Source organism: Pongo abelii, chromosome 17 (genome assembly GCF_028885655.2).
Source record: "Pongo abelii isolate AG06213 chromosome 17, NHGRI_mPonAbe1-v2.0_pri, whole genome shotgun sequence".
Lineage (NCBI taxonomy): Eukaryota > Metazoa > Chordata > Mammalia > Primates > Hominidae > Pongo > Pongo abelii.
In genome coordinates this window covers 50815917-50838573 of record NC_072002.2, presented here as the reverse complement: position 1 = coordinate 50838573, position 22657 = coordinate 50815917, and the positions used below count along the sequence as shown (strand labels likewise).

The 22657-nt window shown below is 41.0% G+C and overlaps 1 protein-coding gene across 9 annotated transcripts in view; it reads right to left on the bottom strand.

Moving 5' to 3' along the window:
• FHOD3 (formin homology 2 domain containing 3) overlaps positions 1-22657 on the bottom strand; it is a 503817-nt gene that overhangs the window by 275881 nt on the left and 205279 nt on the right. For all 9 annotated transcript variants that reach the window (XM_063716761.1, XM_054537476.2, XM_054537478.2 and 6 more), the window contains 2 exon segments: positions 12278-12345; positions 2163-2268 (listed from right to left, as the gene is read on the bottom strand). In XM_063716761.1, the coding sequence (XP_063572831.1) occupies positions 2163-2268; positions 12278-12345 (174 nt within the window).

Here is a 22657-nt window from a genome sequence, read left to right as displayed (position 1 = left end):
GAAGATGGTTATAATATTAGCTCTCTAGAAGTGTGTCTCTGTGTGTTGGGGATAACTTATTTTTTGGTAAAGTTAAAATGATGTACACTTTAAACATGAACAAAAAATATATTGTCAGTGTGGACCCACTATTCAGAATTAGGTGACTACATGTGGTTCAACATAGGGGCATCCATATTATACCTGGAAAATAAACTAGAGGAAGCTCTCCCACCCTTATCTCTGCACCTTCCTCCTGTCTAGGTGTTAGACCAAAGTGAACAGACACACAAGAGTGAGAGTCCAGGCCTGCACTCATCTCTTTAGACACACAGACGGCTGCGTTTAGATGCAACATGGCACAACAGCTTTGATATAAATGTTTATATTATTAAGAATAGAGGCCGGGTGCAGTGGCTCACACCTGTAATCCCACCACTTTGGGAGGCCGAGGCGGGCGGATCATGAGGTCAGGAGAATGAGATCATCCTGGCTAACACGGTGAAACCCCGTCTCTACTAAAAATACAAAAAAATTAGCTGGGCGTGGTGGTGGGCGCCTGTAGTCCCAGCTACTCGGGAGGCTGAGGCAGGAGAATGGCGTGAACCCAGGAGGCGGAGCTTGCAGTGAGCCGAGATCGCGCCACTGCACTCCAGCCTGGGCGACAACGCGAAACTCCGTCTCAAAAAAAAAAAAAACAAAAAAAAGAATAGAAATAGCAAAATTCAGCAATAAAGCATCTCTACTGACAACTTGTAATGGAGGATCTATTACAAGTCCAGGAAAAGACTGAAGGTGGACAAAAAGAGCCAACTCCACAGCCCAGCAAACACTGCTGCACACACCATGGGTCAGCAAAGTAAGAGGCTCAGGAACTCTCACACATATTTGCCATTTATCAAAATGAACAAAACAACACTGACTTGAAAAGACAACCTTAATTTTTTTTTTAAATGAGCCCTGCGTTCTCTCTGTAGCTTTTAATTGCAGTGGCTCTACAGAAGAGGGGAAAGAGGGATGAAAGCTCTGATTGGCTGGAAAACGCCACAGAACATAAGGAAGCATTCTCGGGGCAAAACAAAACAGCTGAGATGACTGTGTCAGTTTGCTTGTCTCCTTCAACTCCAAACACAGACATCTGATATTAAATCATACTTTTCATGTATGATTTTCATTCTTCCTTCACCCAAGAAAAAAAGAAAGGAAGGTTTTGGCAGTTTTATTTTCTCCTACAAGCACTGAACATGCAGTCTGTGGGGTCACAGGCATAGATACAGAGGGGATGGCAGAACCCTGACCCACCTGACATGCCTCAGTGCCTGGGCACAGCTGCTGCCTGGCACACTATGGGAATTGACTTTATTAGGTAAAAAGCTTGACTTCTTTGAGTCTCAATTTTTTTCAACTGGAAAATGTAGATAATATTGAACGATATAAAATTTCTTCTTTTGTAGGTCAAAACTGTTGATAGCAGCAATTTCATACGGTTCAACCTAATCATTCCTGCCCTGCCTATGCACAAGTTTTTTTTTTTTTTTTACAGGATCAAATGAAATTTATATGAACGTGCACAAAAAAAACCTATGACTATAAAAACACCATTAACTATAAAATGGAACAGGAATCAGTGCTTCAAACTCTACATCTGCATCGCTTTACAAATGAAATCAGAATCGCTCTTTAAAAGGCAAATCCCGGACCCACTCATAACTATCGAATCAGAAACAGGAAGACAAGGTGAAAAATATGCACTTTGACAAGAGCCCCAGGTGATAACTCAAATTGGGAGAAAATGTTTTTTTCCAAGAAATAAATTGCCCCCTTTGGTTTGGGGTGGCTTTCTGCTGAGATGCAGGCTTTACCCAAGCCCATGTAGTATGTCTCCTTCCTGGACAAATAAGACAGATTATAAAGAACCCAGTGAGTGGTACAGTTTTCCTAATAAGCTTGTAAAGTAACTCCAGGTGAAAGTCAGTAAAAATTAGCACAGTCGCTAATTACTAGGAACTGGTAAAACCTGATGCAGATTTTTTTTGCCATAGGGTGTCTTTACCACCTTACTCTCAAATCTTTTTTTAAAGATTTAAAGTCTTTTAAAAAGCTCTCAGTAGTTAAGTTCCTGAAGGTGAACCCAGATCCCCCCTGCAGCTGGGGCAGCCGCTGCATGCCCAGTCATGACTTACCCCTTAAGATGTAGTTCTGATAGTTCTGATCAGCCTCAGCTCCCACCTTGATCAAACATGTCAGACCTTCAGCCACTACAAATTCATGCACCAAATCCTTGTCATCCTGGCAGGAAAGAAAACAAAAATACTTCAAATACTGTCCCTGTCCACCTTCCATCCCAGCTGTGCTGCTAAAACTATGTACAAGCCTTTAAAGCCAGAATGGCCCCTACAGATTGCTCTGCTCCATTCAAATGAAGCATCTCAACTGTTGCCAAAAGAATTTTACAACCAGTCCTAACATTGTCCTTTGCCAAAGACCAGTTATTGCTGCCTTCTGGGCAATCTAATAAAGATAAGGCAAATGAATCTCCTCACTGCCAGAAATATTTATAGTGTCTTGTTTTTCATTCTTCAAGAAACACCAGGCTCTACTCCCCCATGGTCCCAAGGGACTGGCCACGAAGCTTGCTGGTTTTCTACTACAGGAAACATTTGATTGCAGCAAAGACTATCAGGTGAGGAACTCAAAGCCACTAATGTGTTCCAAAGATAGTCCTTGGGACAACGGTTACAGAAAAGGCTCTTGCAAGGGCTGAGAACCACAGGAAGCAGTTTATCCAACCTCCAGTAGTTGTGCTGCCTGCAGGACAAGCATGGAAGCAGGGTGCTGGGTTGGCCATTAACCTGGAGCAGCCACGCCATCCCTCGAAAGGACTGCCTTGGCTGGTTTGCAGACCTGATCACAGAAGGCAGGACATGGAAGAAACCTCAGGGGTCATCTCATCCAGTGGTTCTCAGACAGAAGTCTCCAGACATATCAGCCAATAGAGACTGGCAGCAAGCACATCACCTAGGAACTTGTTAGCCCCACTACAGCCCTCCTGATTAGGAATCTCTAGAGGGAGGCCCTGTTTCTCAAGCTCAGAAGCAGGTGATTCTGAAGAGCTCAGATGGTTCTCACCCCAGACTCCTTCACATTAGAATCATCTGGAGAGCTTTAAGAAGGACCAGAAAGCAGGACCTTATCCAGATGGATTTAATCCAAATTTCTGGGGTGGGGCCCAGGCTCTGCTATTAAATTCCTCAGGAAATCCTCAAGGGTTGCCCGTTCAAGAACCACTGATTTAATGGTAGCTTTCCTTTACAGATAAAGACACTAAGACTCAGGAGCGGCAAAAAGAAAAAAAAAAAAAAAAAACATGGGCAAGATCACTTAACTCCATTCAGCCAGACCCAAGCCCAGTCATTTTTTTCATAGTACCAAGCTCTCTGAGAGGGATTTTTCCACCATTGTTTTCCTCAATTGAGATTGGGAGATTTCCTCAATTGGACAGTGCCTTGTCTCAAACGCTTCTAGGATAAAGCTGAAACATTCATCTTAAATGACCACAACAGGGCAAAAATAAAAAACCTCAGTGATGTAAATGGTAGAAAGCTCAATGGAATAATGAAAGGTTATTATTATAGGAAAAGTCAGCAACCATGGCTTATCTCCAAAAGAGAAAAAATAATGTAGACGAACTGGCATAATTCTCCTGTTCCTACATGAAATCAGCCCCTTATTTTGATTTTTTTTGCATTTTACAATTATATGGATGGGGGACCAGGTAAATGTGGGCAGGCTCAGCAAAGGCTCCCTTTGAACCAGGAAAGAGCTCTTCAAGGTCAGAGCTGACTTGGGGGGGAAGGGTGGGTGAGTGATGTCTGCGCCCTGAACGTAATGAAAGACAGCTGTGTTAACTCAGACTTCAAGATAATCATGGCTTTGGAAGAAAGAAAATGGGACAATATCATGAGTTTTTGGAAAATTACTTTACACTCATATGTATAAAGGAAATAAAAAATAATTCTCTCTCCATCCATATCCTTTTCCACCAGCATATGTGAAAAGTGAACATTTAGATGAGCTCATGTCTAGTCAGAAACTTTTTCCAAGCATGTAACAAATGTTTATTACTTTAACTAAAACTAGATTCACACATGACTTCATGTTGAAAAAGTGAGAACAAGCTCTCAAGAAACCACTCAAGCTAATCACTAATATTAATATACCAGAGAATTGACTGTCTGGCAAAGGCACTTGGAAAAAACACTGGACAGGCAAGACAGTGTTTATAAAAATCGTTCAGAACTGAAATTTATGCACATATGTAGATAAGGCACTCAGGAAGGAGAAATTTATTGATAATTAATGTGGAAAAAAATCTTCCAAATTGGCAATGTGCTAGATTTTACACATATATCCTAAAATATATGAGCATTAAGAAATGATTTTTAAAACATTGGTTTCAGAACAGAATGAAATCAAAATGTTAACACTGATAGGTGCTTATTGCTGCATTTCAGAATTTTCTCTAATAGCCATATATTAAGCTGTGATCATTTTTTAAAAGCCTATTGGTCAAGGAATATTCAACCCAAAGAGATGACCAATGCCTCTGTTTTTCAGACACTTACAACTTAGTTTGGAAAAGAACCTCCACACCTAGAAAACATGACAGATGATGGAGACGCCGACCCACGGGTATGGAAGGTGGTGATCCATGCCCAGACAGCACCGCTGCCTGTGTAATCCAGTTAATCCCCCATGCGTCGCTGCCCTGTGGTGGAGTGCTGTTTTGTGCACATGTGTGTGGTCTTCCAAACAGACTATAAACTTCTAGTAACAAGCACCTTCTTCCTTGCCTACATGGTGCCAACGAGGCTGCTCAAAAATATTTGCTTAATGACGGTCCTGGGAATTCAGAGAACAAACACTACAGAGTGAACTTGGTTGAAGTGATCTACAAGAGTCCAAGCATGTTTATTTTTTAATGTTTTCAATTGAGAGAACTTTAAACATATACAAAAAAGAACAGAATAATCTAGTGAACCCCAGGTGCCAATCAACGCATACCAATCCTATTTCATTGATCAGCCTATCTGTCCCCCTGCCACATTAATCTGAAGCGAGTCCTATACATCACAACATCACATCATTTAATTCATAAACATTCCAATATGTATCTCTAACTACAGGAACTCTTCTTAAAAATATGCACTCACAAAAAATTAGTACTTCTCATTATCAAATGTCTGGTCAGTGACCAAATTTCCAACTGTCTGATAAATACTGTTTTCTTTTTTTTTTTTTTTTGAGATGGAGTCTTGCTCTGTCGCCCAGGCTGGAGTGCAGTGGCGCGATCTCAACTCACTGCAAGCTCCGCCTCCTGAGTTCACACCATTCTCCTGCCTCAGCCTCCCGAGTATCTGGGACTACAGGTGCCTGTCACCACTCCAGGCTAATTTCTTTTTGCATAAATACTGTTTTCACAGTTTTATTAGGATCCAAATGAGACTCATACGTGGCAGTTAGTTGATATGACTCTTGAACATCTTTTAATTCAGAGTTTTTTTCTTTTCCGTTGCAATTTGTGTGTTGAAGAAACTGGGTCATTTGTCCTGTAGAGTAGCCCACAGTCCAGATTTTGTTGGTTACACCCCTGTGGTGTAGTTTAACATGTGCCTCTGTCTTGGATCTTTTACAAATAGTTTACTGCATATAGAGGCATGTAGATCCAGAGGTGATTTTTTTGGCTTGACCGCATCATCGATGGTAGTTTGTATTTCCATTGGGAGGCACATAATACCTGGCTGAATCTCATGCTCATCATGTCAGCAGCTCTTGGGGCTCACCACATAGATCCATTAAATCATTCATTAGGGGCTGAAGGATGGTAATATTCTCATTCTGTTACTCCCTCTTGCTTATTAGGTAGAATATTTCTACAAACAAGACTTCCCTTCAACTATTTGATCATCCTAAAGTTCATAAGTGACAAGGCAAAATAAATGTGAGATACTGAAACTTAATTCATCTACAAAATAGTAAGCTAGTTTGCTAGCATCTTTCACCTGTTTTTTTTTTTTGTCAATCCATTGTTATTTTGTAGTGTCACTATGAATTCATCAATACAAACTTAGTTTTTGTGTTTTGATCCAGTGCAATTATCACCCTTATTGATGCTCACTGTTCCATCTTTGGCCAGCCAGTGGGAGACCCTTCAACTTGCTTCTGAGTTCTTTTGGAAATAATCCTAGACTATTCGATAGCTTTCTTGCTCTCTGTATAAGATGTTTCAAGTTAATTAGTTTATTTTATTACATTTCCTACTCCAGACTTGGAATCAGCCACTTCTCCAAGGAGCTCTGGTGCCTTTTGGTGTTTCAGACCACAATCTCATTGCTAGTGGTGTTTTTGCTAATGAATTGATTATTACTTCTAGCTTTTTTTAAAAAAAATGCTTATTTGCTTAAGATAATATACATGGGTTCATTCTGATATTTCCAATTAAATTCAGGAACACAGAGTTGTTAAACTTAAGAATCCTAATTTTTAAGAATGCTTAGAATGACAATTAGAATCTATCGCACACACACCAGTCTCAGAATAGTAATACCAACACTATCACCACCAATACGATTATTGTAGACAGTTTTGTTGTGGTTGTGGAGTTTTTGGTGGTTCTTTTTGTTCTTAGGGTATATTTTACTAACACTGCACAAATTACAGTGTTTTTAAGTCACTTGGAATAGCTATTAGCTGTGTGGCTCTGCCACCAGCTCTCAATCAGGTGTGAGAGAAGTTAAAGCTGAAGAATGGAGACAAGAGGCAGGCTGATAGACTAAATGAGGAAGGGGGAGGAGTGGTGTGAGCATGGCCTTCTGGTGGCATAAGAAGAGTCTAGCCCAACTGCAGTTGGGGATCTGAGCCCAAGAAGAGGACATAATGGAGGGTGAAGAAGTTTGTTGTGTTCAGCTAAGTATCAGGAAGACACACGTGGATACTCTGAAGTGGAGATTTGGGAAAATTAATTAGTTAGCACAATATTTACTAAATTAGAGACAGGAAAGACTGAAGACAGAGACATCTTCTAGAAGACAATTCAAGTTATCCAGTCCATTCATTTATAGTTTAAGTGGTACCAGATATTATGCTAGGCATGAAAGGCCTGGCGATGAACCCCAGTGAGGCTCACAGACTACTGTACTCAAGACTAGTGCTCTGAAGTATCTTAAGTTCTATACAGTTTGAGTATCCCTTATCCAAAATGTCTGGGACCAGCAGTGTTTCGGATTGTTTTTATATTTTGGAACATTTACATATACATAATGACATATCTCGAGGATGGAACCCAAGTCTGAACATGAGATTCATTTAGGTTTCATATACAAAATTTATATATAGCATGAAGGTAATTTTATACAATAGTTTAAATAATTTTGTGCTAGAAACAAAGTTTGTGTGAATACCGAACCATCAGAAAGCAAAGGTGTCACTATCTTAGCCACCCATGTGGGTGATCAGTGCTAGTTTGGCACCACCACCATTCCTGACTCTGAATTTATATGCTACCAATATGCAATCATTTTCCTACACCTATTCACACATAAGTACTTAACAGGAAAAAAGATGACATGCCATTTATACAGTGAAAAAGCATAGTAAGTTCCAGGTAACTAAGTACAGTGGCATCACCAGAATATCTGTCTCATCTGCTACAGTCTCCCCCTACAACGTTGTGTTTTGATTAAAAGGCTACTATACACTATATTTTATTTTCAGGGGTGAGAATAAACATCAAAAGTAGTTGAGGGTCCAGAAGTGGGTCCTCTAGGGATGAGGAGGCATTCTTCTGGATGGGCTTTTAATGTTTTCTCCACAATCATCTGCCTCATTAACAAGAGTTTTTGTCTTAGAAATCTTTGCTTTTATAAACTAATACGATTTCTTGTTCTGTTTTGAATGCACACTGATCTACACTTCAATAAGCCCATCACATATTTTCGCCATGTCATCTCTAGGCACTTTTTCTACAGTGTTATCATCTTCATTATCACTTATATAAGATCACCTTGATTCAGAAACATTTTAGCTATTTCAATTCGCCATTGGTTCATGAATGAACAACTGGGGCCTCTTCATCAATGTTAAAAACTTCAGTATCCACTTCTTCCAGCTCATTGATGGACTCTGAAGATAAACATGCAAACAATTTTTGTATTTACAATGAGGTCAGACATCATTTTCTTCTCACTTGACATACAGAATCCTTCAAAGTCACCACTTGTTCACCATCATCACTAAACATAGTCAGAGGTTAGAGGTTGTGCCAGGCATGCACAGCTGTGTCTTTAGTCACTGTGTTTCCAGTGTTGGCAGCAGTACATCCTTCATGCTGAACATCCTTCATGCTAAACTGCTTTTGAAAACTTCACTGCTGCTAGCATGCTGTTCAAAAAAGTGTTTTTAACATTTATTCCTCATTGACCTAAGAATATCCTTTATTAATGGATCTAAGAATTGATTCCTCATTGATCTAAGAATAGCCTAAATTAATGAAGTCACATTTGAGGGAAAGTACATGGCATAATCATTATTTTTTATGAGAATTTCAGCTGGAAGATGAGCAGAAGAGTCGAGGAAAACAAAATCTTGCCATCATCGTCTAGTCCAGCTTCCCTGAAGTGAGCACAAGCCCCCAGTACAAAATGTTTATGAAACTAATCAGAAAAGATGATATGGTGATCCATGGCTTTTTGTTAGCATAATAATGGAATGTTAAGAACTGCACTCCTTTAAAATAGTGAGGATGCATTTGCTTTGCACAGCAAAATTTCATTTATGTGTGCCTGTGGCATTAGCACAGCCTAGCATGGTTATTCTGTCCTTGGAACCAGTAATTCCCATAGGAGCTGTCTCATCAGCTCTAGTCAGTGTCTTTCTGGGGCTGTAACTACAAACAGTAATGTTTTTTCATCCACATTATAGACATGTTCTGGCATCAAATTTTCATCAGCAGTGACCTTGGCAAACTCGTCAATGAATTTCTCCACTGCTTTGTGGTCAGCAGAGCTTTATCACCACAAATCTTTAAAAATTTAATGTTGTGTCTTTTCTTAAATTTCTTCAATCAACCTGTTGAAAATACGCAGCTCCCTTCCATTTTCAGTTTATGATAGATCTTTGCTTGTTTCATGATCAGCATACCATTAAGTGGCATGTGTTCACTGCATCACTGATGGATCCACTCTATACACAATTGAGATCTTTACTTTTAGCTTCATGCAATGTTCTCCTATTTTTCAGTAACTTCTGCTCATTGCTTTCTGCACAGATCTTCAACAGTTTATCCTTCTGTTTCTTCAGGTCATCTATGGTGATCATTCTAACACCATACCCTTCTGTAAGACAGTTCATACTTACACCACTGCCCAGTTTCTCCAACAGCTTCACTCCGTGCTATAGATAAACATAAATGACTTCTCTTTTTTATCACTGTTACCCAAGGAGGTATCTGCATGCCTTTTGGACATTTTCAACAATACCTTTAAACCACAGAGCACAGAATAAGCAAACACACACAATAAGTAATGCATGTATGTCTTGGCCCATGTGGGCATTGTGGGGAACCTCCCATTGGTGCGTCCAGCCTGCACACATGCCATTTTATTGCCCTTTGTGGGCATGCTTGCATGGAGGAATCTCGGCATGTGTGGAAAATATATATCACAGCTGAAAGCTGGCAGGAGGGTCTTTTTCCCTTGGGAATGCTGAATAAATCGTGTGTTGTGAGCCTGCACTTTGACTATGACTGTCACATGAGATCGAGTGTGGAATTTTCTACTTGTGGCATCATGTCAGGACTCAAAATTTTTCAAATTAATTTCTAATGGATTTTCAAATTAGGGATGCTCAACTTGTACAACAGGTAAGCACAGGATACTTTTCAATGGTATTTGGAGGGACCCTAACTAGGGTGACTGGTCATTCTGAGAGAGCATCCCTAGCAGGAAGAGATACCAGAAGGAAAACTGAGATACTTATAGAGTGGGTGTGGGGTAGCAAAACATTCTGGGATAGAAGTTGTAGGTCCAGGTCAGGCGTGGCAGATCACACCTATCATCCCAACACTTTGGGAGGCCTGGGTGAGTGAATCACCTGAGGTCAGGAGTTTGAGCCCAGCCTGGCCAATATGGTGAAACTCCATCTCTACTAAAAATATAAAAATTAGCCAAGTGTGGTGGTAGATGCCTGTAATCCCAATTAGGAGGCTGGGGCAGAAGAATCACTTGAACCTGGGAAGTGGAGGTTGCAATGAGCCAAGATCACACCACTTTACTCCAGCCTGGGTGACAGAGCGAGATTCCATCTCAATCAATCAATCAATAAGTTGTAGGTCCAGGGCAAAGGTGTAGAACAGAAAAGGCATGCCTTACTTTTGGAGTACAACTTCAGGAGGAACTCAGGTTGTAGCCAAGGACAGAGAGGTGGGCAGCAGAGGCCAGATCAAGAAGGACTTCCATGTTATGCTGAGAAATTCAGATGTAACCCAGAAGGCAACATGGAACCAACAAGAGAGTAACTCCCTCTGGTGGGAAGCTAAGAATGGACTGAGTTAGGGAGGACCGAACACACACAGCGCCATGAATAGCTGCTGCAATTTTCCAGGCATGAACCAAGGCAGACCTCTAAAACCCAAGGCATTTCCGAGGTATGCAGTGTGGTGGAGCAAGGGTGCACCAGGTTCAAACCCATGGCTGTTGGAAGAAAAGAAAGAGGACTTGTCTCCAGAAATGTCAACACAGAGAAGGGACTCTGTGGTATGACTGAACACAGTGAAGTAAGAATGGGACAAGAAGGTGTGGATGGGACAGATTTTGGGCCTGCCCTTTTGCCTGTTCCCTCTCAAACAGGTAGAAATCCACTCTGGCTCTCACTGACATCTATCACTGACAAAGATAATCTTTCAAGGATGTAGATGAGATGGTAACTGAAAAGAGGTAGAATGTAAACTTGAATCCAAAATCCTAACAGAAGAAAAACAATGAACTTAGACAGACGCAAGCTCAATGCAAAGGCCATCTTCTCTGTGAATCCATCTCCTGATCCTGCCGCCCTCACATGGCTGATCATCTTGGGGCTTGTCTGCACACCTGTCCTATTCCTCTTCCTTATGCTGGTGACTTTCTCAGGGTAGGAATGGAGGGAAGGTTTAGGAGGCAAGGATACTACGGAATCCAAGACAGATTTGCACAGGTACACAAGGGGGCATAGCCACAATAGCATGGTTTATAACAGCAAAACACTGGAAATTAACCAAACCATCTGCCAATAGAAGAATGAATAAAACAATCATTTTTCATTCATCCAATGCAATCCTCAATCAGAGCTGCATCAGCTATGCCTATATCTATCCCATTCTCAGTAAGTAGAAGTAGGATAAATATGCAACATGATCACATATGTATACAGTTCATACAAAAGAATGTCACATATTGTTGGTGAATATTTACCATTAGGAAACATGCATGTGGGGGTAGGGTGGAAAGAGGTTGGTTGGGATGGGGGAGCAGAACACAAGTCTTCAGTTATACCTCTAATAGGCTTTGCACACGTATGTTTATTGCAGCACTATTCACAATAGCAAAGACTTGGAACCAATCCAAATGCCCATCAGTGGTAGACCGGATGAAGAAAATGTGGCACATATACCCCATGGAACACTATGCAGCCATAAAAAAGAATGAGTTCATGTCCTTTGCAGGGACGTGGATGAAGCTGGAAACCATCATTCTCAGCAAACAGAGGAACAGAAAACCAAACACCACATGTTCTCACTCATAAGTGAGAGTTGAACAATGAGAACACTTGGACACAGGGAGGGGAACATCACACACCAGGGCCTTCAGTGGGTGGGGGTCAAGGGGAGGGATAGCATTAGGAGAAATACCTAATATAGATGATGGGTTGATGGGTGCAGCAAACCACCATGGCACATGTGTACCTATGTAACAAACCTGCACATTCTGCACATGTATCCCAGAACTTAAACTATAATAAAAAAAAAAACTAGAAGTAAATATGGAAAAATGTGATAAAGTTGCCTTTACTTTTTATTATGTCTGAAATATTTGACATAAAAATTCTCAACTGATATTATGACCTAATTTTTATTGTAATCTAAAGATAAATATTGTAATCTAAATTTGTCCTTCCTTTTCATAATAAGTACAGGTAGAAGCTTGCCTGTATCTAATTTCACAGCAATGTAAAAACAGGTTAAGTACTTATTTTTTTTCCTATTTACCTGAAATATCTGCTTCAGGGAGAAAAGGGCCCTTCTCAAATCTCGTCCACTGGAGTTGTATAGTTTTTCTGAAATAAAGAATAAAACATATAAATTAATTAGACTGACTCAATTGACAGTGAAAACACAGAGAGGATACGAATGATAATAAAACTACCCTGGGAAAGGTAATGAAAGCCTTTTCATTTCATTCAGGATACAGACCTTACCCCCAACCATACGAAGAATGTTGTATATACATATCTGGTGTGTGACAGGTGGCATGGAAGAATGTGTGGATGGGACAGATTTTGAGCCTGCCCTTTAGCCTATTCCCTCTCAAACAGGTAGAAATCCGCTCTGGCTATCACTGACAACTATCACCTAGATTTTTCACCCTCATCTCCCATCCTTCCTCTCTCCAGATCTCTATTTCCAGCTGTTTGCAGACTATTTTCCAGTTTATAGACTATTTCCACTTGATGGCCAACTATACCCAGAAAAATCCATTCAGCCAGAATAGAATCCATCCTTCTACCTCATGCCTCCCTTGCCTTACAGGCCCTGCACCCCCATGCTTTCTGCATCTCCTGTTCCTGGGGTGTGCTGGCTGCCTTGAGCACTTCTCAGGTCCTAGGGCTCCCTAGGTAGCACGGGAGACCCAAGGGCAGCATGGCAGCTCTATGGATTAGCTGGCTCCTTCTAGTCACATGAGGGCCTCTGGACAGGAAGCCAGCCTTAGCTCTGTCTGGGCCTGGGTTCTCACTCATGTTCAAGGATGGTCCTGGCCATGGGCAAGGCAGATGAAAGATCCCAATCTTGGAATTCTCTGGCTGAAGACTTGGGCTGACTTCCATAAGCCCACTGTTGAGCAGTCACATTTCAAATATGAGTTAGACCAGGCCTCAGGAAGAAGGAGATGAGCTTAATACAGGGCCCATCCTCCAGAGGTCACCATATAGCTGGAGAGACAGATGAGTATGCCACAATTACTAGCTGGCCAGAGTGATGTTGCTGCAAGGTGCTGAAGACACACCGGAGGGAGTCCTGTTCTGGTTATGCAGGACACCAAGGAGCACAGATCCTGCTTAGCCTCCCAGCACCCACACTTGGTCCAGATCCAGGTGGCTTGGGTGCGCAGAGGGTTGCATTCCTAGCACCCGATGCCAGACTTTTCCAATAGAATCACCCAACGCAGGTTTACTGAGCACCTGCTGGGTACAGTTCGAGGCACAAGGATACCACAGTGAAGAATGGAATTATCAGGAGCAAAGGCTAAGTAATCAGACTGCCTGCATTCCAAACCTGGTATCACCATTTACCAGCTATGTGACCTTGAACAAAACACTTTACACATCTAAGCCTTGGATTCTCCATCTATAAAATGGGAACAGACAATATTAGAAGAAAATGGGTTCTGTGTTAAATTAAGCATGTATACTATGGAGTGGAATGCAAAATATCATTTAAAGTGTTTAGATATAATAAAGGCATTCAAAGCAATGTCACGTCGTTGGCCAACCACCTTGGGCTTCAATTCTAGCCTAAAGGGATACAGGGCAGAGCCACAATCCCCCCTTGTGCAAGTGGCATGGAACAAATGGCCCCAGAAGAGTTTGCAGAAGTCTAGTGACAGAAAGGATATGCTGATTTTTCACAGTGGCCCAGGAAGTGGATAGGCCCCCACTGAGAGAGATTTAACAGGACACAGGTAGGTAAAGCTCAGTATTTGCTTGGCAGTCGTTTCTTCAAAGGCCTCCCTACCAGACATATTGCCTTCTGGCAAAGAACAGAGGGGTCCTGTGGAAACTCCCACTTGATGACATCACTTCCCCATTTAAACCCTTCAGTGGCTGCCCACTGTAGCCAGAATGAAATCCAAAATCCTTTGCATGGTCTGCCAAGCCCTCGGTCACACAGCCCCCTCCCTTGCTGTATTACAGACACTGTGGTTTTCTCTCACATCCTGGGGCAGTCCAGGCTCCTCCAAATTCACAACTTAATACATATTGTTGCTAAGTGGCAGAGGCAAGATGCTGTGGGGTGGGGGTCTGGGGAGTGGTATGTGACTCCAAAGATTCCCTGTTTGACCACTATGGAATCTACCACCTCTAAACACAATATGCAGCCCACAAACACTTGCTAATTATGAAGAGTTGTGATTAAGAGAAAAATGCATCACCTTCCTAAAAAGTAGGAGCCTAGAAAGCTCCAGAGGAATCAAACATCCCCAATCTGAACATCTAATTCGTCTCTGACCCTAAAAAACAAGGCCCCAGTGACTCTCAGGTTGACCTCTAAAGAGTTTGTGTGGCCTCAACATATGAGTAATAAATAGAGTGGGTTTCCCACTGCATCATGCCTGGAGTAGAACCCTGGTCTCTGGGGTGATCACACTTCTTCCAGCTTTCACAGCTAACATCTGAGAATACCCAAATCCCAGAGAAACAGACTCTGTTTTTTGCCAATACTACTTCTAATAAATAAGAATAAAACTATCAAGTGAAAGCATGGGCCATGTATACCCCCAAAGAAGTGGACCAGATATATCCTATCCAGGAAGAACATCAGTAGAAGAGAGTCAATTCCAGGTAACTCTTAAGTCAACAGGCTGCCGGGCACTGTGGCTCAGGCCTGTAATCCCAGCACTCTGGGAGGCCGAGGCAGGTGGATCACTTGAGGTCAGGAGTTCAAGACCAGTCTGGCCAACATGGTGAAACCCCGTGTCTATTAAAAATACAAAAATTAGCCAGGCATGGTGGCACACACCTGTAATCCCAGCTACTTGGGAAGCTGAGACAGGAGAATCTCACGAACCTGGGAGGTGGGGATTGCAGTGAGCTGAGATCACATCACTGCACTCCAGCTTAGGTGACAGGGCAAGAACCTGTCTCAAAAAAAAAAAAAAAAAAAAAAAAAACCAGCAATAGGCTTGCATTACTTGCATTAGACCTTACTTGTTAGCAGATGACAAGCAGAAATATGTCATAAGTAGACTCAAAATATCACAGTTAAAGTCTCCTTTAGTTACTAGTGACATATTACTGTTTCTGATTCATCTAAATGAAGATCATCATTAGTTATGTTCTGATCATTAAGGTTTTACTACTTGGTGCTGTAGTAAAAATAATCAGTTTTTAAAATACAAATTAAATATTAGTAGAAAAAAATCAGCTGAGAATGACTGCTAATATTTTGTTGAAAATTTCTGCATCTTTAATCATAAGAAATACTTGTTTATAGTTTCTTTTCTTGCAATGGTGTTGATATTGAGACAATGTGAATTTTGTGAGTTGGGGGTACTCCTTCCCCTTCTGCTTTCAGACTTTGTGTTATTTATTCAATTTCTTATGTATAGACTTTGTGTTATTTATTCAATTTCTTCATTAATATAGGGCTATTCTGATTATCTCTTTGTTCTTCAATGAAGTTTGTTAATTTGTGTCTTTCAAGGAATTTGCTCATTTAAGTTGTTCATATTCTCTGTCATCCTTTTATTAACTGTAGCAATGTCCTTTTATACCTGGTATTGGTAATTTGTGTCTTCTGTTTTACTTGATTAGTCTGACTAGAAATCTATCAATTTTATTTTAGCATTTTTCAAGAATCAGATATTGATTTCATTAGAGGTTTTTTCCTACTGCTTTTCTGATTTCTATTTCATTATTTTATTTCATTTGCTTTGAGTTTAGTTTGCTCTTCTAGTTTCTTCAGGTAGAAATTTAAATGATTTGAGACCCATCTTGTTTCTAATAGAAGTATTTAATGCTATAAGTTCATCTCTAAGTACTGCTTCAACTGCTTCCTGTAAATTTTGATATATTGTGTTTTCATTTTCATTTATTTGAAAATTTTATTAATATTGAATTCAGAGGGGAATAACTTAACCTTGTGATTTTTTTGACCCATGGTTTATTAAAGTGTATTGTTTAATTTCCAAATATTTAGAGATTTTCCAGATATCTTTCTGTTACTCATTTCTAATTTAATTTATTTGTGGTCAGAACATACACTCTATCAAATCTTTTAGATTTATTAAGGCTTATTTTATGGCCCAGAATATGGCTTATCCTGGTGAATGTCTCATGTACACTTTAAAAGAACATGTATTCTGCTGTTATTGAGTGGCTGTTCCATAAATATCCACTAGATCAAATTGAGTGATAGTGGTATCCACATCTTCTATATTTTTACTGACTTTCCATTTACTTGTTCTAGAGATTAGTGTGAAAGGAGAGTTGAAGTCTCCAACTATTACAGTGGATTTGTGTATTTCTTCTTTCATCTTTATGAGTTCCTGCTTTAGGTGCTTTAAAGTTCTGTTGGTAGGTGTGCTTACATTTGGGATTGTTGTGACTTCTTGGTGTATTGACCTTTTATCACTATGTAATACCTCTCTTCATCCCTGTCAATATTCCTTGTTTTAAAGTCTACTTTTCTGATATGAATATGGCCACTTTGGGTTAGTGAATGTGTATCTTTTTCCATCCTTTCATTTTTAAACTATCTATGTAGAATTTCTTATACAGTTGCATCTTGCTTATATGCAATCTGACCATTGTCTTCTAATTGCTATGCATTCACTGTATTTTTAACCTCTACGACATCACAACTTACTCTTCAGTGGCACTAGAACCAAAGACCTCATGCAGGTTCTGACGCCATCTCGAACTCTTTGATAAAAAGCATCCTTCTACAAACGCCAAAGATATCTCCCAGTGGTGCCAAAAACCTCTTTTTTGCCAAGTGTCATTTAATTAAAATAAACTACAATTTCTAATCAAGAAGTACTTTTCATTCCAACTCTTTAATTTTCAAGACAAAACCTTTACAGTCATTTGTTTAAATTGTCTATTTCAAACAAAACTGAGTAAGAAAATATGTAGTACTGTTCCCAAATAATGATTTTTGTTGTTTTAAGCAAGAGAATTCTCACTACAGACTTTGGAGATTCACAAATGTTAATGTAAGTTTTGTTTTTCAATATCAAAGCTCAAAAGAACAGCTAATCTATATAAAAATATTACCTATTTTGGCTGAAATGTCCCTTAAAATGCTTTTCTTTTTAATTCCCTATGGTATAAAGCACCAGACAAGGTCTTGATCAGAAATCCTACCATGTGGCATCTGTTACATTGTAACTTTTTTTTATCCTTCATACAAATGGCTAGCAGTGATATTTCATTTTTTGACAGATACCTTCTCTTGAACTACTGCAAACCTTTAATATTTATAAGCATTCAATATTTTAACAAATGTTATGCATTAGTCCCTGTATCACATGAGAGCAATACTAGAGTCATCATCATGGTTGAAATAAAAGTAACAAAATATTTATTTAAAGGAATATTACTCTAGAGTACTGTCTTTGGAAAGACAATTCCATCACACATTCTCTCTCTACAAAGAACAATACTGTGGTTTAAAATGAAATCATAGTGCTTTATTAAAACTCAAAGCTGCCTGCTATGTTTAAAACAGTGGTACCAAAAAGCCTCTCTGCCTAAACCTATCTTATTCTGTTGATTCATAACATACATTTTAAGAGACACCTCAGTCTACCTAGAGGCTTAGGAAGGATTAGGATGCAAGATGTTTGTAAATGACATATAATTTGTCATTTTACATGAGGTACAATTTCTGCTGGTAGAAGAGGATCCAGCAGGCATTTCACTATGTCAGACATCATGCCCAAACCAGCAACTTTGATGTGACAGCCCTTTGATGTGGTTCAAGAGAGGCCCACACAGGCCAAAGGAGAAATACTTCCTCCCACAGCCCAGGTCCTGGGTTCCTTGCTGCAGGACTAACAATGCCATGGGAGGTGTCGTCTGGAGCTTTATCTGCTGGGTAACATGCCAAGTTCAAGAAACCAGGCATTCCATTTGTGTTGTATCCAAGTTTTACCACACAGAAACTTCACCAAGGCTGTGCAGGCCTCTCCTTCAGCTGAGACTAGAATGTGAAGGGCTCACCCAGGAACGGTACCTGGCCTGCCAGATTCCCAAAGACATTCTTTATATCACTCTTGGATCAATTTCCTATGGAACTCCAATCACCCCTTCTTTAGAAGCAGCCTGTCTATGTAGATTCAGATATTTTCAGTCTGGGTTATGCAGGTGTGTGCAAGGATTCCTCGAGGTAGGATGACTGACAGACATCATGCTCCCTAGTTCTGCAATCCAATTCTCTACTCTGCAGGCTGTGCTCACTGTGTGGGTCTCCCACATGTATATGTGGGTCTGTGTGTGTGCAGATGCATGTGCACATATGACTTCAATCTGTGGTTGGCACAGCCCAGTTGCAGGTCCACCGACCCTCCAGCTACATGCAATATACTGTATAGACTGTTCTAACAGCTCCTGAATCTCAAGGAAAGGAATTCAAGTGTGCCCACTGCCTGAAAATAAGGCAAAGCAAAATAAAGTAGATTCCACATGTGGTGCAGAAGGGGGCTGGAGACTACCCTAAGCCAGCAAGAGGGCAGCTGCAGAGGCTTCACCTATATGCGAATCCCAAACTTTTCTCATGAGGTCGCAGAGGTTCTCCTTGCTTCTCTTTGCTCACCTTGGCCATGAACACATGTCAGTGAGAGTAGTACAGCTCCAATCAGGGGAGGCTGCAGGGGAGCAGATGGTTCCTACCATCCCAGACTCACCTGGAGAGCTCTAAATCAGAGCATCAAGGAAAAAGAGGTGCTGAGCAACCAAGAGATGACATGTGGGTCCCTTCCTGGTGAATGTCAAAAAAGCATAAAAAGGCCAGGCACAGTGGCTCGCACGTGTAATCCCAGCATTTTGGGAGGCCAGGGCCGGCAGATCGCTTGAGCCAAGAAATTTGAGACTAGACTGAGCAACCTGGTGAAATCCTGCCTCTATAAAAAAAAAATACAAAAATTAGCCAGGGGTGGTGGCCTATAGCCCCAGCTACTTGGGAGGCTGAGGTGGGAGGACTGCTTGAACCCAGGAGGTCAAGGCTGCAGTGAGCCGTGATCATGCCACTGTACTCCAGCCTTGGCAACAGAGCGGAGGTGACAGGGCTGTCACATCAGAGTTGCTGGTTTGGGCATGATGTCTGACATAGGGAAATGCCTGCTGGATCCTCTTCTACCTACCAGCAGAAATTGTATCTCTTTCTCAAAAAAAAAAAAAAAAAAAAGTGCAACAGTAAAACTCAAAGCAGAAATGTGGGGCTGAGATCAAACTGGAGTCATTAAGATTTGCCTTTCTCCTGAAGCTCTGGGACTGCCAGGTGGGAGGTGTGCAAAGAGGTTCCCCGAGCACAGCCCCAAGGGGTGGCCAGCAGCCAATGAGAGCTAAGGCTGCAGAAGGTCCTGGGGAAGTACTGCTGATTGCTGATTCCAGCAGCTGGGGAGAAGCTGGGGGCAGGTTGATTTTACATCCCTTACTTTTAGGTTAAGTACAGCTTGCACTTGGCCAATAAATAAATGAAGAAATATATGCATTTATTTTCCCACCACTTCCAAATTAAATCTGCCTGGGGTATACTCATTTGGGTAGCATTAGCCTTTGAGTAAATGCAATTAGAAGCCTATCTTTGGTAACGACAAGAAGGTGTAATCAGAACATTATTTGTGGAAGTCTTTGGAACTGCCCCTCCATCTTTTCTTGCCATGTTTCTTGCCTTTTAAAATGAACTATGTCCCTTTAATAGTTGCAGTCATGTATTATACTGTAAACTAGCTTGTAATAACAAGAGTAGAGGGCAAAGCATTGGAGACCCCTGGGGACCATTCCTGCTTTGTCTCAAAACCCCTTTGTGGCCCACAAAGATCAGTGCTGAAAAGTACAGCCAAAGGGGTGCTATGCTTCCTGTTCAGCCAAGAGCACAATGAAGAAAACTTCAGTGTGTGGGGAAAGACAGACCAGAACATTAATTAGAAGGGCCCAGTGAGAAAAATGAGAACAAATTTACATCAATGAAAGAATATGTAGGGGGAGGAACCAAAATCCCCTTCGAGAACGGAAGTAGGGGAGTGAAAGATACATCTACAGTATCACGCTTTGGGGCCTATAAAAATCGCTGAACTGTGAGACTAATAATTACAGCACACGCTTCTCTCATCAAGTGTCAAACACATTAACCAAGCTCCCCCTGGGAAAACCTGGACCACGTCCCCAGAGCCTCTCCTCTGCTCAGGGGAGACAATAACTTTCCTTTTTCCCCTGGGCTGCTGCAAAGTATACCACTTTTCAAGAGGAGATTTATTCATAGGCGCAATGTCCAGGCCTACATTGACAGTCTGTTGGCAGCAGCTATTGACGATACAACCATCATGGTTTTTCAGATGCAGCCATGAGAAATTAGCTCCTTATCTGCCAGGCATTTAGCTGTGTGCCATTTGCTCTTCAGACACCAGTCAGAGAGACTTGGTGAAAAACAACTCTGTGAAATACGACCCACGACAGCCTCTAGAAAATGAGTGGCCAGGCTTAGGTGACGCCCATTTCCCTAGCCAGGAAGCATGCAACCCAAGTTACTGTCAGCACTGAGTGAGGCAAGAGAATTGGACTCTAGACCTTGTTCTCATGAACTCAAATGCGGCACGTGACAAATGAACCCTCAGGAAGCATGGCTCATTTCAACCTGCAGCCTCACTCCATTATTACCTGCTGATGTTTTAAAGAGAAAATGTGGCATCATGAAAACTTTATTTTACAGTGAAAAAAAATTGCTTGGTCAGACTTTGGAAATCTTATGTTCCTGTGATTTTGAAGCTTGTTGGAGTTATGGCCTCCATATACAAGTTGTTAAAAAAAAAAAAAAAAAGTTCAGATACACAAGATGTTAATACAATTTCAGGGATATGGATGCCCAGAGACTTCCTGTGGTCTTTCAGGACATTCTATGAACTGCAGGGTAAAAATCATTGATCGAATCCAACATCTTCATTGAACAGGTGAAGAAATGTAGAAATGTAGGCAGAGAGGTGCCATAGATGCTGGCTCCAGAGCTGGGACTGGAGCCTCAACGAAATGCGGAAGAGTAACTGAAAATGGCTAACAGAAGTGGAATTGGCCATATGATGTGATTGTGCAATAAAAATAAGGTAAACAACTGAGCCACTGAAACTTACTCACATCCTAGCCATGACATTTATGCCACCGTGTAAATTCAGAGAGAAAACACACACATGCCAAAGCAAAGGCTTTGCTTTTGAGAAGTCTGACTCATCCCTTTTGTCTGTGGAGATGACTGTGAGTAGTGGAGGCTTGAGGTACCCCCCATTTAGCCTGAGGATGAGGAGGCTACAGGTGAACAATGACAAGGTCATGAGACCTGGTAAGACAGAAGACTGCTTAAGAAGAACTTATTGAAAACCCAATTCCCTTGGATTATAATCACATTTTAAATACTTATGAGTACATAAACCCTACAATAATCTTAATGATTGATTATCTACTAGGTAGGTGCTATGCTGAGCATGAGGTTATAATTGTAAATGAAAACAGTCTCAGTCGTTGGTTTATCAATTGTAACAAATGTACCACATTCATGCAAGATTTTACTAATGAGAAATTGGGGAAGCTTGAGGGGATATATGGGAACAAACTTTTGCCCAATACTTTTTTCCATAAAATTTCACCTATTTGGGGACACAGACATGTCCCCAAACCGTGGCAATGTCATGTGAAAAGGTGATGGTAACACTAAGGGTTCCCAGAGGAAGGAGTGGCAGAACCTGTGAGCCTGGGGCTGGAGAGTGGAGGTTCAGATGAGGTGACATGGAATAAAATGAACCACAGTGAGAAATGCTGTGCAAAGAGGGAAACTGAGGAAGAGAAAATAGTGTCCCCAGCATCTAATATTTCAATAAATGATTTAATTTTTAAGAACACGTGGAGGACTGGAAAGAACACGGGAGGATCAGATATCATCCAGATTCCTAATTCCCTCAGCAGCTGGCCTGGTCACAGCTTTACAGGTTAGCTAAACCCAAGAACATTCTGGAGTCTTGCTTTCTGTAAATGGGCCAATACGTAGCCCTACTCTACCATGTTTATTTGGCCATACTGTCAAAGAAGATGTGAAAATCATATCCATATTCGTAATGGCTAAAACTTCAAAGCATCCAATATGTCCCCCACCCACAGTAGGTGAGGATACACAAACTAGTACATCCATACAATGGAGTGTTTATTATTCAGCAATAAAAGGAAATGAGCTGTCAAGCCACAAAAAGACACACAAGAAACTTAAATGCATATTGATAAGTGAAAGAAGCCAGTCTGAACAAGGCTACATACTACACATACATAGTGAACTCCATGACATTCTGTAAGTAGCATAACCGTGGAGACTGTAAAAAGATCAGTGGTTGCCTGGGGTTTGGAGGAGGGAGGGAAGGATGAACAAATGGTCCACAGGGGACTGTTCGGG